The sequence below is a fragment of the Carettochelys insculpta genome, chromosome 1, assembly GCF_033958435.1.
Source record: "Carettochelys insculpta isolate YL-2023 chromosome 1, ASM3395843v1, whole genome shotgun sequence".
Taxonomy (NCBI): Eukaryota; Metazoa; Chordata; order Testudines; family Carettochelyidae; genus Carettochelys; species Carettochelys insculpta.
Window position 1 is genome coordinate 154,524,147 of NC_134137.1, and position 15,879 is coordinate 154,540,025.

Below are 15,879 nucleotides of genomic sequence, written 5' to 3' on the forward strand. Positions count from 1 at the left end.
GTAACCAGTGCATTTCTGTAATCTTTTTGTCAGCTTAATCCTATTGAACTGTAGTTCACTTCACAAACCCATCACATAATATGTTGCATAATATGACTTGATTGAAAGGCTTTTCTGGCATGTCAGCAGTCTTTTGTTCATAATTTTATGTGTTTATATAGGTCTTTATTTTTATTTTGTATATCATATATAAACTGGGGACGCACTCCTGATTTACCATTACTGTTAGCATTCTTGGTTGACTACAAGAAAAGCAGTAATTCTTTTATTACTGAAGGAAAATAGTGATTCACTATTTTGATGCATGTTGTATTTCCCTGTATTCATATCACCTTGAGTCTGACTATAGCTGCAAACAGCAGAGACTAGAATTGCCAGTGAAACTATGTATGTCACCTGAAAGGGAAGATGTTTATTGGAGAAAGTATTGGGGTTTATCTTCTTGTGAGACAGTCATTTAAAATGCATATAGTCTATTCAAACAGAGAGTCCCGTACACACATTAGCCAATACTTTTATAGATTTCTTCCACACCAGATACAGCAAAGCAAAAATTTGGTATGAGCATCTGTGGTTCATATTTAACAATTGGGTGTCAATATGTAACAAATGATGGCAGCAAACAGGCATGACTGTTGCTAGTTGAATTGCATATGTGAGGCATGAGAGTTAGAAATGAAGAATTTCAGTTCCAAAAACTTGTGGTTTTAAGGTGATTTATTTTGTGATCCTAGGTTTTTTACAATGCCTGTAAAGAGACTATAAATTCTATCATAGCTAACAAACTAGTCTTCTTTACAGTTAAGGCCTTGGGTTTTTGGGCTAAAGATACTGTATTTGTTCCCCAGTGGCATGTGGAAAGTTTGCTATTATGCTTTGACTGTTGCATCTGTTGTTTGGGATTACATCTTCAGTACAGGTTGGGGTTTAGCTGTCTTAGATGGGTCAAAGACTTCAGTTGCCATTTTTTCTCATTTTATGGTCTCTCAGGACTTTATTGCAATAGATATAGAATCCAAGATTATGAACTCCAGAAATAATCTTTCCATCCCTCAAATTAAGGAGTTCATAGCAGCAATAGATTCTTAAACTATGATTATAACTCATAATCTAAGCAAAGCTAAACATGCAGGGATGAGTTCTTTAAAGGCTGATCTTGAATGAGGGCTGCAGGCGCTGGTATTTGTGACCCAGTAAGTGGTGCAGTTCTCTCCAATTCTGAGCACTTAATTTTCATTCACAGCATAAAGTTGTCTATTCATAACTCCAGGGACCTCTGAAACATTAAAAAATAAAAGAATAAGAAAGTATAATCTGTTTACCTGAAAAAACAAAAAATGCTAAGTTTAAAAAATCCAAATAGTCACTTACTTTGCAAAACATATAAGCCCTCATTATTCACTTTCCTTTTCCAAAGACCAGGAAGAAGGGAAGGGCTCTGCAACATGTCCAGAAGGTCAATATGTACAGGGTTTTAATGATTAAGGAGGAGTTAATTCAGGTTGCAGTTGAAGTGAATTCAAAGAGATATGTTGGACAGTTTGTTTAGTACTGCAGCCCCCCCAAGGACCATGGCTCTAGTCCAGTGGTTCTTAACCTTTACTGCAACCTGCACCCCTTTGGTTTTCAAAATATGTTCTCACACCCCTTATCAAAAATCAAATAAGTTCTTGCACCCCTAATCAAAATCAAAAATGGAGATGGGGGACCTAGACACTTTTAAATGCATATTAAATATATGTAAAATATTTTTATATTATTACTCACCACAAATAATAGTACAATAGGCATGACTACCCAGAGATGTTGCGGAGTTTTGCTGTGGAAGTAAACTGTAACCGATGCGCTAACAGCTAGTCTATCTTGTCTGTTTCCCAATCATATAAATAGTGATTTGCACCCACACTCTTTTAAAAAAAAAAAAAAAAAAAAGTCCAATACAAAAAATGTCCTGTCTCAATTCATTCAGCATCTCTCTTGTTTACTACAGGGATGAAAAGGGGAATCTTCCATGCGATGATATTGGCAGGCACATAGTGGGCAAACCAGTTCATAAGGGTTCCGAATCTCCAAATTCATTTCTTGACCAGGAGTATCGGAAGCGTTTTAATGTGGTTGAAGAAGATGCAGTCTTGTATTGCTATGAATATGAGAAAGGAAGAGCAAGTGGCTCGGGAAGGAGAGAGAGCACTCCAACCTACGGTACAGCATTGTTCTAATAAGGATAATTCAAATCTCCTTGTTGAGTTTTTTTTGGTTTATAATAGAGAATGTAATAGAGAATGCGTGTCTCCATCTGATATTTCTGTTTTTCTGAATTTTGTTATAGGAAAACAAAAAAGCAGTCATGTAGCACTTTAAAGGCTAACAAAATAATTTATTAGGTGATGAGCTTTCATGGGACACACCCACTTCTTCAGATCATAGCAATTTTTGGACCTCTGTGCTTTGTATATTGAGTCTATTCTGGTAAGGCTATGATCTGAAGAAGTGGGTCTGTTCCACAAAAGCTCATCACCTAATAAATTACTTTGTTAGTCTTTAAAATGCTACATGACTGCTTTTTTGTTTCAATAGAATACAGACTAACCCACCTATCTCTATCAAAACAAAAAGCAGTCAAGTAGCACTTTAAAGACTAGCAAAGTAGTTTATTAGGTGAGCTTTCGTGGGACAGACCCACTTCTTCAGACCATATCCAGACCAGAACAGACTCAATATTTAAGACACAGAGAACCAAAAACAGTAAGCAAGGAGGACAAATCAGAAAGAGATAATCAAGGTGAGCAAATCAGAGAGTGGAGGGGTGGGGGGGAAGATACCTAACTCAATCTAATTCTTGATCTTCCCCCCCCACCCCTCCACTCTCTGATTTGCTCACCTTGATTATCTCTTTCTGATTTGTCCTCCTTGATTACTGTTTTTGGTTCTCTGTGTCTTAAATATTGAGTCTGTTCTGGTCTGGATATGGTCTGAAGAAGTGGGTCTGTCCCACGAAACTCACCTAATAAACTACTTTGCTAGTCTTTAAAGTGCTACTTGACTGCTTTTTGTTTTGATAGTATATAGACTAGCACGGCTTACTCTCTGTTACTGTCCATCTATCTCTGTCATTGTTATAGAAAAATCTTAATCTAAATGCTTTTCGTGTTGGGTACAAAAAAAAAAAAGCTGCTGAGTGATTTCAAGTGTAAAAATGGGAAATTATTCCAATCTCACATTCTTTATGATGACCAGACAAATGACTTTTATGTGCAGAAAGTTGTACTTAATGTTATCAGCTTCACCTTACAAATTATTGGATTTCTATCCTTAACCCAGTTTATAACTTCTCACAGGGAATGCAAGATATAACTTTTGAGTACCATTTTGACAGGAAAGTAACCAATAACAAATTTATTTACAAGGGTTTTCAAGGAAACAAAATGCAAGTGGTTCTTTGCATAATGACACACATTTCGTATGTCCTAAAACTAGCTATATTAGTAAGAGTCCTCTGATTTAAACCAATGCAGATCTACACGTTGCCCAGTGACAGTGCCTGCTTGTTCCATCTTATGTGATTGGGTTTTTTCCAAATGTTGTATGCATCTTCTCCTGGGCTTTTCCTGGTTTCTAAAAATGAAGTATGACTGTATAATATTATGTGAATTCTTGCAGACCATAAAGTATCTGAACAGTAATAACATTTTAATTTTAATAGATCACTCTTGGCATGAGGTTAATATATTATTAATATATTGTCCCAGTAATGACATTACTCAGTACTCCTCTATACCTTCTGAATATCACCATCTAGTAATGAGCGTGGTATGGTGAGTGAAGTAATATCTTCTACTGGACAAACTTTTGCTGGTGAAAGAGATGTGTTCAAGCTCCACATAGCTCATCTTCAGGTCTTGATGTGAAGTTGTGATGAATGTGATTAAAGCAACACTTGGGCTACGTCTACACGTGCACCCAACTTCGAAATAGCTTATTTCGATGTTGCGACATCGAAATAGGCTATTTCGATGAATAACGTCTACACGTCCTCCAGGGCTGGCAACGTCGATGTTCAACTTCGACGTTGCTCAGCCCAACATCAAAATAGGCACAGCGAGGGAACGTCTACACGCCAAAGTAGCACACATCGAAATAAGGGAGCCAGGCACAGCTGCAGACAGGGTCACGGGGCGGACTCAACAGCAAGTCGCTCCCTTAAAGGGCCCCTCCCAGACACACTTTCATTAAACAGTGCAAGATACACAGAGCCAACAACTAGTTGCAGACCCTGTATATGCAGCACGGACCCCCAGCTGCAGCAGCAGCAGCCAGAAGCCCTGGGCTAAGGGCTGCTGCCCACGGTGACCACAGAGCCCCGCAAGGGCTGGAGACAGAGTATCTCTCAACCCCCCAGCTGATGGCCGCCATGGAGGACCCCGCTATTTCGATGTTGCGGGACGCGGATCGTCTACACGTCCCTACTTCGATGTTGAACGTCGAAGTAGGGCGCTATTCCCATCCCCTCATGGGGTTAGCGACTTCGACGTCTCGCCGCCTAACGTCGATTTCAACTTCGAAATAGCGCCCAACATGTGTAGACGTGACGGGCGCTATTTCGAAGTTACTGCCGCTACTTCGAAGTAGCGTGCACGTGTAGACGCAGCTTTGGTCTTATAACATGGAGCATACAAATGTGTGACAGTACACAAAAATATTCACAACTCTCTTACCCTCTGTTGGATCAACTTTCAAACCCCTTCGAGTCTCCCTTCATGCAAGGGTGGACGACAGGCAGCCTGCAGGCCAGATGCAGTTTGCCAGGGTTAGCAGCTAATGGGCAACCAGACACTTTATTTGTCTGAGCATCCACAGCTGCACTGCTTTCAGCTCCTGTTGGCCACACAGTTTGATATTCCTGACCAATGGGAGCTACGTGGAGTGGCCCATACCTGCAGATGCTCAGGCAATAAAGCGTCTGTGGGCTTACCAGCAGCTAGCCCTGGTAAAACGTGTCTGGCTTCGGGGCTGCTTATTGCCCACCTCGTCTCTAGTGGCTGTCCCATAGAAGATATTAGGATGGGATTTACAAAAGAATTCTAGTATGAGCTGAGCATCTAACATTTTTAGGCTCCTTTAAAAACCTCAGCTATAATCCTTATCACACTATAGCCGTGTCTACACGTGCATGCTACTTCGAAGTAATGGCACTAACTTCGAAATAGCGCCCGTCATGGCTACACGTGTTGGGCGCTATTTCGATGTTAACATCGACGTTAGGCGGCGAGACGTCGAAGCCGCTAACCCCATGAGGGGATGGGAATAGCGCCCTACTTCGAAGTTGAACGTCGAAGTAGGGACCGTGTAGTCGTTGCGTGTCCCGCAACATCGAAATAGCGGGGTCCGCCGTGGAGGCCATCAGCTGAGGGGTTGAGAGACGCTCTCTCTCCAGCCCCTGCGGGGCTCTATGGTCACCGTGTGCAGCAGCCCTTAGCCCAGGGCTTCTGGCTGCTGCTGCAGCAGCTGGGGATCCATGCTGCATGCACAGGGTCTGCAACCAGTTGTCGGCTCTGTGGATCTTGTGTTGTTTAGTGCAACTGTGTCTGGGAGGGGCCCTTTAAGGGAGCGGCTTGCTGTTGAGTCCGCCCTGTGACCCTGTCTGCAGCTGTGCCTGGCACCCTTATTTCGATGTGTGCTACTTTGGCGTGTAGACGTTCCCTCGCAGCGCCTATTTCGATGTGGTGCTGCACAACATCGATGTTGAACATCAACGTTGCCAGCCCTGGAGGACGTGTAGACGTTATTCATCGAAATAGCCTATTTCGATGTCGCCACATCGAAATAGGCTACTTCGATGTAGGCTTCACGTGTAGACGTAGCCTATTGGAGCTATCACTCTAATGGAGATTTTGCATTAGATGAAGTAGTGCATTTTCAAAGCACCAATATAGAACTTTGGTTCTGTTCCTCCTAAAAGTTCAGACATTCCTAGGATGTGGAAGCAAGTTAGGAGTGCACCAACAGGTACCATAAAGGGTCATGTACTCTCTGTTTTAAGTCCAGCCAAGGTATCTGTTTGTGGAATTGTCCTCACTGCCCAATTTCATATTGGACTTATGCCAGTGGTGTTCTCGCCACTGCTATATAGTGATTAATCAGATTGAGACATTTCAGTGACAAGTCAGTCTGTGCCCACTCCCTCCTGCATGTGCCGCCACTCTTATAATTTACCTTAGTCTTTCTGGTTTTCAGTGGCCAAACAAGGAACTCTACTAAGTTTTTGGTGATCTCCAAAAAATAATCAGAATGTATGGAGCATAACTTATGTAGAGAATCAGACTGCTCTTAACAAGATGTTTTGACTGTTGTAATACTGTTCAGCGCATTGGAATCATCATGATAATCTTGATGCCACATTCCTCTAAGGAGAAAACAAAGTAGAATTAATTTATCACAATGTACAGATTTGAGAACACCATACTCAGTCCTTGGTAGCAGCCAAGCTTTTGAAATCTGTTGGGAGAGAAGGTGCAAACTGACTCAAGCTGTGTAAAATGTTCTCAGCATTTTGTGTAATACACGTTCAGAATATTAAAGGATGAATTTTAATAAAGATGTACCTGTTTATACAAAGTGCTTTTTAAAAAGAGAGGAGTGTAGGAGAAAGGTCCTGGAGTATTGTAAAAGACAGTTATTAGTTTTATCCCAATTCTCGCTTTTTTTTAAAGGAAAGATTCAAAACGAGTGGAAGTCAGTGATTGTTCTCTATGGCTGTGTCTACACTACAAAAATAACTTCAAAATAAAACTTCGAAGTAAGCAACTTCAAAACAGAGCATCTACACACACTCTACTTTGAAGTTAAACTTCAAAGTAGGGCACTACTCCATTCCCAGGAATGGAATAAGGACTTTGAAGTTGGGCTCCCTATCTGAAGTTAACTTCAAAATAAGGGAAAATGTGTGCAGGCTTTCTGCTGGCTACTACGATGTAGTGCCTAACTTCAAAGTTAGTTCCTTGTGTAGAATCACCCTATGTGTAAAGAAAAAAAAAAAAAAATTACAGGGTGTGGTAATATAGAATCCCCCAGAATTCCTTTGAAAAATAATAATCCCCACTGGCTGCAATTGTAACTGAGGAAACCAGCATGATTTAGTTACAGCAACCAAAGGGAGTGATGGCAACATGAGACCTAAGGACCTTTAAAACCTGAAGAGATGAGCAAAATGTCATATCAATGTTTGAGTATCTTAACTCAGTTGGAGAAACACGTACATTGAAGCCTTAGGGTTTTTTGGGGTTTTTTTTTTGTTTTTTTTTTGGGAGGGGGTTGTTTGTTTTTGTTTTTGTTTTTGAAAAAATATATGTTGGTTGTGACCATTGCATTGAATGTTTAACCACCAAAAAAATGTCCATAAGGTGCAAGTATTTTAATGATGCTCTGAACACAGTTATTTACTTTCTCATGTTCTGCTGTCCCTACTGTTATTGCCTCTGATTTTATTTCTCTCTGTTCTTTCATGAGAATGGATGAGTATGGGCCTTACTATTTTAAGAATAATAATTCCCCCTGCAGTAAAATAAAATGTGACAATACAGACTTCTGAGCAATCCAGAAAAATGTCATATGGTACTTTGAAGTTTATCTGTTTCACTCACTTTATTCATAAAGAAAAATTCCCAGAGTGAACCCAGATACGTAAGAATTATTCCATTCATGCTCTGGTTTCAGAGAACACTTTTTTAAACTAAGATGACCGTGCAGAGAAGTGCCCTCACTGGGATATTTTTGTGCACTTCAGAATTTTGTTCTTCATTATTTTTGAGGATTTGTCAACAGTTGACTCAAAATCACTGAAGAAAACATGTTTCTTTGCATATAGTGACGCTTATTTTTTTTCTGTTGAAAAGAATACTCACTGTAGGGACCAAAGTTTCTTCTCACCTATTTGCCTTCCCTAAATCTAGTTATTGTTAATATTGATATCAAAATAAAATGTAGTTTAAATGCATTCTGCATCTAAAATATCTCTAGAAAGTCTGAAGGTGAATTTTCCATGTATGTCAATCCTATAATAGGCTTCAGCCATCAAATTCTCTAATATATTGTTCTGAGCCACATGGATACAATATTTTCTCAAAGTCTGTGACTGCACCATAGCTAGCCTACACTGTCGCAGAATACCAGGTTATCTAGAGGATTTTTTGCCCTTTGTGTTTTTGCTTCAAATTAAACTGTTGTTGCAGTGTGATAACTCCATATTATTTTACATAAAACCAGGCATACGTATTTTCGTATGGTGTTTCTAGCTTGGGTAGAAGTGAAAGTAGCAATCATGGTTTTATTAAAATGTTCTGTTAGCTGGATAATTGTAGTTCATTTTCTAATCATTACGTGATTATACTCTTGGGAGAGAAGCCCAAAATTTGTATATCATTAAAAGAAACTGGTAATATCTTTTCACTTCACTTCTCTATTGACCATTTTAGTAGCAGAAAATGGTAGTTAAGTTGCCTTTAACTGAGCTACATTACTAGACTTCCATCTTCTAAATCAGTTGCTTAATTGGTCTCTATACATATCCAGCATACTGAATGGGTCATAATGACAGTGTCTTGCTACTTTGTATCACTTGTCTGAGGCTGGTGCCAAACTTCTACTAGGTTCAAAATGTCAGCACATTCAGCCCCCTATCAGCACATGCATCATCCCTCTGATTTGCACATTTTTTTGTTACAGCTCTAAAATGCTCGAGGAATTACACAACTAAGTTACATCTGTTAAAATTGGATGTTTAGTTACAACTACAGAGTGCACCTATGTCCTGAGCTGTATTAGCCTTTGAATGCCACAGATCTAGCATAGATAGGGCCAAAGTTCAGGTACACAGAAACACTGGGTGGTTAGAGATCTGCCAGCAGGTGAGTTGTGCTGCATGATACTTTTCCCAATTGCCACTGTCTGAACTGAGTTTATAAATATGTAGCTCACAGTTAGTGCTTGGAAACAGTGGGATTATGTAATCCTTCTGCGGACCCTTTCATCTTCATTAGTTGGTGGTAATTTAATTTCTTGCTCCTGTGTACACTTTACTGTGCAATACTTTTCACTGTTTCTTAGCTAAAATAGGCCTATGTTCTAAGAGTATTGATGTTCCATTCAATAAAATACACCAAAGCTTACAGCACTTAATTTATCAACACAGGTTTTATGGACAGAATCTGAATATCACTGGTTGATTTCACAGAAATGTGTAAAACCAAACCAAATTGTTCTGTTTTGTAATGAATTACAAGAGTGTGGAAAGTCCAGAGGATTGTTTTCAGCTCAAGATCATCATCAATAGCATGATAAAATCTTTTTTAAATTCCTCCTTCAGTTGAGTTCAAAAATATTTAATTATTTTTCAGAAATGAAAATATTGTTTTTTTTACTATTTTCAAGGTTAGGTTTCTGACTAGTTCTCCAGTGCACATTGGCAAGGTGCCTCCCCGCCTTGGCTCAGGCCTCTTTCCCTAGCAGATCTATTGGCCAGGCTTGGGGAGGGGAGCCCAACGTTCCTCCTTCTCTGGCCCTGCTGTCGGCACACTTCTCCTTCTCCTGATCCATTCTTGCTACTTTTACTTCCTTCACAGCATCTCTCATGCTCCTCTCCCCTCTCTCCTCCCTTTGCGCTGTTTGCCTCCCTGCTTTTAAGCCTCCCTGCAGTTAGCTCAGCTGGACCTTGCTAACTGATGACCTGTGCTAAATGATTACCTGTACCACTCCCAGTTGCCGCCACCTGGGAGCTTAATTAACTCTTTCTGTCTTTTCCCTGACCCAGGCTGGATTCTGGGCTGCCTTCCACCCAGGGTCTGCTGCTGTGACCCTGCTACAATGGTTATTGCTAAATGACCTCTGAGAGCTTCAGCTTACACCCCAAATTATACGTTTCCCTGAGTGTGCTCCTTAGGGACAGTAGGAGTAAAGGGTCCACGTGAGTTGAAGAGGAGATTGCCAGATGAATGAAATTTTCCATCATGGGAAGGAGATCATTTAGGCAGCTCAGTGGGCAGTTCATGCATGAATAAATACATGACATTAAAAATCAGCACCTGTTGAGTATGATTTGAGTTCAAATTTCCAGAGAAGTAAATGTGAAAATTCTTAATTGTGTAAATATAGGCATGTATAATTGTGCTACTTTAGGCACAGTTCAACACTATCCCTATTCAGCATCAATGGGCAACCTAGACAAGAGTGTGCACCACATGAGTGGCCCATCTATCTCAGTGGGCCGCAAGATTGTCGTAGCAAGATGGTATCCCTGGGCAGGGTAGTTCTGCTAACTGCACTGGTGTACGTATAACGTGCAGGGTTTGCTGAGTGAACTGTTACAGTGCATTGGTTGAGTGCAGAAGGCGCACACAGCTCTTGCAGTCAATATTGTGTGCACAGCACACCCCCTCAGTTCACATGCCCTTACTTTACATGCACATCACTTCAGTAATACTAGTATGAAAAAATTGCACAGACAGAAACCAGTAGAATCTGGCAAATCTGCATGTAGACGACAATAAACAAAATGTTTCATGGGCCACACATGAAACCCTGCAGGTTGCCCACCACTGCTATTCAGGAAAGCACTTCAGAATGTGTCTCAGTGGAGCAGTAACTTGGATGGTACTTAAGCACATGCTTAAAGGTAAGCACACACAGTACTTAAATGATTGCCTGACCAGCGATGTATTCTTAATTTGGGCCCATTGCCAATACAGAATTTTTTTTCGGGCTATTCCTCTATATTGTATTATTTATTTTTTGATGATTCTCAATAGCCTCTTCAGTGTACAAAACACATAGCATGATTTTAATAATACTGTAAGTGGAAACATTTGAATGGGTTGGCAGTCATGCTTGAATATTTGTTTTCAGTGTAACTGTAGAGCTTGTCTTCCTGCATATATTTTTACAGAAATCTTTTTGGTAATGTCAATTACTAATACTTTCCAGGTTATTTTCATTTGAGTTCTGCTGTGTTTTGAGACTAAAAATGTGCTCATACTGTTAGGAATTGTGACAAATGCATTGGTAAACAAAAACTTAGAATTCTTTCCTTTTGTAAAAGAGTTTAAAACAATTTGTATGCAGATTGTCAGATATTTCAGTACATGCGAGGAGATTGTACCTTTTATCGGTACATTATTTAATTTGTTGAATATTTCAGTTCTTCTGAAAAAGCTAGGAATTACATTGTGCAAACTCTTTTCCATCTGTACTTTTGGAGCTTTCTTAAAAGGAAAGAAATGCTTTTGAAAATACTCTCATCCCTTTCAGATCAAAACTTCTGAATATTAACATTGATTCGTCTACTAAGATAGAGGCAAAGTTACCATTTGTGGTACTTTTTTTAATATGGTTATAAGTCTAATATCATTTAGTCCGAGATCGAAATCTCATTTCACAAACAATTTTCTTTATATCAAAGTGCAATACAGAATAACTAACAGATGCTGCTAAGAGGAAATGACTTGTACGCCTTTACATGCTTGGAAGAAACTCCATCTAAACCTTGAGTTTGAAGTCTGTTATCGAGAGATTTTTCTTCTATGTCGCTGAGGTTGTTTGTTTCCTAATTTTTTTTAAAACTACCGTGAAATATTGAACTTCCACTTAAACCATTAACAATAATGGATTGAATGGGCTTGTGTTTTAACCTCTTTTCTGGTTTACTGGATCTTTTCCAAAAATAAATAAATTATTGTAGGATTAGCATATTAATGTATCATTTTCAATATTTTTAGTTCTACAAGACATTATGAGAAGATGGCATAAAACCATTTTTTCCCTGTTTTAGGAAAACTAAGACCTATCTCTATGCCAGTGGAATATAACTGGGTAGGGGATTACGAAGATCCCAATAAGATAAAAAGAGACAGTAGAAGAGGTAAGTGACCTGGGGCACTAATATTGCACGATGTCATATGTTTTTCTTAGCCTCAGTTAAATTGTAATGAGCTTACCTCAACACAAGTCCTCACGTGATTCCTCCCTTAAATTGTGGATTTCTGTTAACATAATCTTAATATCTTCTCATTTTTCATTATGTATACTTGATTTTGTTCACAGCTGCGTTCCCTGTGTATAGGACCTGGGGAATCTACATGGCAGAGGAAGGTCAATTCAGTTTGGCTGTTTTTAACTATACTGTGACATTGCATTGTTTGAAGGAAGTGCCATCGACCCTCTTTAACTGTGTCTACACATGCCTCCTCATTTTGGAGGGAACATGTTAATGAGGCACTTGGGAAGATGGTAATGAAGCATTGACATGAATATGCAGCTCCTCATTAGCATAATTGCAGCCATGCGTGATTTGAAAGTGCTGCTTTTGGAACACGCAGCGCCCATATAGACAGGGGCCTTTTGAAAGGACCTCCCCCCTGACTTCGAAAGCCCCTTCTTCCTAAAACCAAATAGGAAGAAGGGGCTTTCGAAGTCAGGGGGGTCCTTTTGAAAGGCCCATGTCTACACGGGCGGCATGTGTTCCCACAGCAGCACTTTCAAATCTCATCGGGATGCCATTATACTAATGAAGCACTGCATATTCATGTCAGTGCCTCATTAGCATCTTCCGAAGTGCAGTGTAGACACAGCTTTTGAAACTGGCGCTAGAGTTTCATAAAATAAAAGTTGTTTTGTTTTTTTTTTAAACTCTTGTGATACACATTTAACTTGGTTATTTTAAGCCTGCCTGCCTTCGTGGATTGTTATTTTTGGCTGAAAAAATCCTAAAGGGAGCTAGGAGGGCTCAGCTAGAGGTAGATCAGAGATGAGATGTTCCTCAGATGAGAGGTTCAGTTGCAGAATTCCACCGTGCATCCATCCAACATATTCCTAGACATTGAAACCAGAAGGGACAATCAGAACATCTAGTCTATCTGTACAAAAAAGGCCATAGAATTTCACCCAGCTACCCCATATTCAGCCCAAAGCAAAGCAAACAAACATGATTCTGGGATGCATTAATGAGAGTGTTTTTAGCAGCACATGAGAAGTCATTCTTCCACTCCATTCTGTGCTGATTAGGTCTCAGTAGGATTATTGTGTCCAGTTCTGGGCACCACATTTCAAGAAGGATGTGGAGAAATTGGAGACGGTCCATAGAAGAGCAACAAGAATGATTAAAGATCTAGAGAATATGAGTTATGAGGGAAGACTGAAAGAATTTGGTTTGTTTAGTTTCGAAAAGAGAAGGCTGAGAAGGGGATGTGATAGTGGTTTACAAGTACCTAAAAGAAGGTTATGAGGAAGAGGGAGAAAACTTGTTCTCCTTGGCCTCTGAGGATAGGACAAGAAGCAATGGGCTTTAATTGCAGGAAAAGTTTAGGTTGGACATTAAAAAAAAACAACTTCCTAACTGGCAGAGTGGTTAAAGTTGTAATAAATTGCTGAGCAAGGTTGTAGAATCTCCATTACTGGAGATATTTAAGAGCAGGTTGGATAGACAGCTATCTGGGTGGTCTAGAAGATGCTTGGTCCTGTTGTGAGGGCAGTTCTAGTTTTCTGTGATTCTATGAAAACATGCCCATTGCTGCATTATTTTATTGCAGCAGTACCCAGAGACTCCGTTGTGCTTATCACTGTATCAACAACTGAAAATATGGTCCCACCCCAGAAAAGCATACTCTCTAGGGAAAGACCAATATTTTAACAAACTGTCCTTTACACTTTCACTGTTCTATGTTCACACCTTGTAATCTGAAGTTCTGAGGCTGTAGTACTGCTAATTCTTAAACTCCAATGGTACACTAAAAAGAAAATATGTACTTACTGCATGCAACAAAATACCACTGCCTTAATTTCCCTTACCATTACCAAAAGGAATTATTTGTACTGTGGTGGTTTAAGTATTCAGGGATCAGAAACTAATTGCTCTTAGAGTGAGTGCACACAGTTAAAAAGCTGTCCCTTTCCTAAGAATCTTGCTTTACAAATATAAGATGAGACTCAGCAGATGGATAGACACCAGGAGGAAAATCAAGGTAAAGTGAAATAGTCAATGTAAATTATATACCATTTTATTTACCTATTCAGTCTGATTTCATTGGTTGTATTTTTCTAAGAACAATACTGGAGATGTCTTAGTACAGTAAAAACTGTGTAATTGGAGGAGGACCTGAGGACAGTTTTTTAATGGTTTCTTTCACATGAATTTTGAACATTGTCCAACCTAAGTGAACTTCTGCTATGTTAGCTTATCCATGATATACACACAATTTTTGGAACTGATTTGTTTTAAGAAGCAAAACTAAAGATTTCAAAAATGAGTGTGACCCTTAGCAATAGAAGAATGCAGTATATTTTAGAAAAAGTGGCATTTGTGAAATAATTTGCAATTCAGTCTTTCATTACTTTTTTAATAGAAAACTCATTACTTCGCTATATGAGCAATGAGAAAATAGCTCAAGATGACTACGTGTTTCAAAGGAGTAGCAAAAAGGATACAGGGAAAAAATCCAAAAAGAAAGACAAGAATAATAGTCCAAGTCACTACTCCTTGCTGCCTAGTTTACAAATGGATTCGTTAAGACAAGAAGTCATTGGCACACCTGGGCCAGACACCACCTACTACCATGTGAGTAAAAATAACAGGATGCGTGATGATGATGGGAGACTGGTTTGTGACTTTAGTATTGCTTATTGGATCCTTTTGTATTTGAGCCTATTGCAGTTGTTACTGCTCTGACTATAATTGTGCCGTCCCTACAATCTTTTGGAGCTGTGATTTTAATTTTACAAACTGGTAACTGGATGTCTACAACTATGTTTAAACTCAAATCATGATCTTATAGGAGATTATATTTGGAATGGTATTGCCATCCTCCTCTTACCAGCCTCTGCATAGGGGAATCATCTGATCAACTAACCATTACCACCGAAGTATATATTTCACTGTGATATTATTAGGCATATTACTAGCTCTGTGATTGATATGACTTGGAAAGGATTGTTAAAATAGTGGGAAAAACTGAGGGGATTTTTATATTCCTGATTAAGAATCACTCTAAAGTCTGTAGCTGCTTTTATCATCTAGGAACTTGAGTGACTCTGAACTAGAAGAGTGCTGAATTGGATGTGTCTCAAGAAGAATATCAATATATCAGAAAAAATTGAGTATTAGTTAAAAAAATAGCAACATGTTTTGGATTGGCTGTTATTTTCCCACCTATAATAGCAACTTGAATTTTTAGGCCATGATACCAGATGCTAGAGGTGAGGAACGTAATACACTTCCCCCCAAAAGTGAAATTTGGCTAGCGATTAATCTCATGGCACGAAGTTCTTTTTTGTTTGGTACATTCATTTTAAGTGTATTTCTGCTAATAATTTGTGTACATTTAAAGGAGAAAAACAAATGCATTTGCAACTTTATATTTGAGTGAAATGGCTGTGTTCTTCAGGTGAGAGACGCATAGCAAAAATAAGCAGTGTAGGCTTCCAGTATGCCTCTAAGAAAGAAGGAAATCAACACCAAACATCTTAAGCCATGGGGTTGTTTAGCTGTCTGGAAGAGAGGGATTGTTGATGGCTTGGTCGGGGGCAGGGGATGTAAAACTGCTGGAAAGGAGGCCGGTGTGATGGCTGACATATCACCCAGAAATGAGGGATTTTAAAAGGTCTCCCTGTGCTGGGGCCCTCCCCTCTTATTTTGCAGCATACACCGTCCCTCCCCATTTTTGGTGGTAAATATACCAGGTTATGACCTATATCTACTGTGGGCATTATGCTAGCTGTCCCATAGAGGGAGGCTGGAAAGGAATTTTTCCCTTTCCACCATATTGGCCCTTGTGCAGTTGGGTTTTTTTTCACCTTCCTCACAGCAGATTCAAGTGGGCCCTGTTCGTACAGAACATG

The 15,879-nt window shown here is 39.5% G+C and overlaps 1 protein-coding gene across 8 annotated transcripts in view; it reads left to right on the forward strand.

Annotated features, from left to right (window-relative positions):
* Positions 1 to 15,879, forward strand: part of CNKSR2 (connector enhancer of kinase suppressor of Ras 2) — a 372,822-nt gene that overhangs the window by 242,915 nt on the left and 114,028 nt on the right. For all 8 annotated transcript variants that reach the window (XR_012645541.1, XM_074994112.1, XM_074994129.1 and 5 more), the window contains 3 exons: positions 1,991 to 2,202; positions 11,819 to 11,908; positions 14,388 to 14,599. Coding sequence is in view for 7 of the 8 variants with exons in the window: in XM_074994112.1 (XP_074850213.1) it covers positions 1,991 to 2,202; positions 11,819 to 11,908; positions 14,388 to 14,599 (514 nt within the window). In the remaining variant the exon portion in view is untranslated. The remainder of the gene's footprint in view (positions 1 to 1,990; positions 2,203 to 11,818; positions 11,909 to 14,387; positions 14,600 to 15,879) is intronic.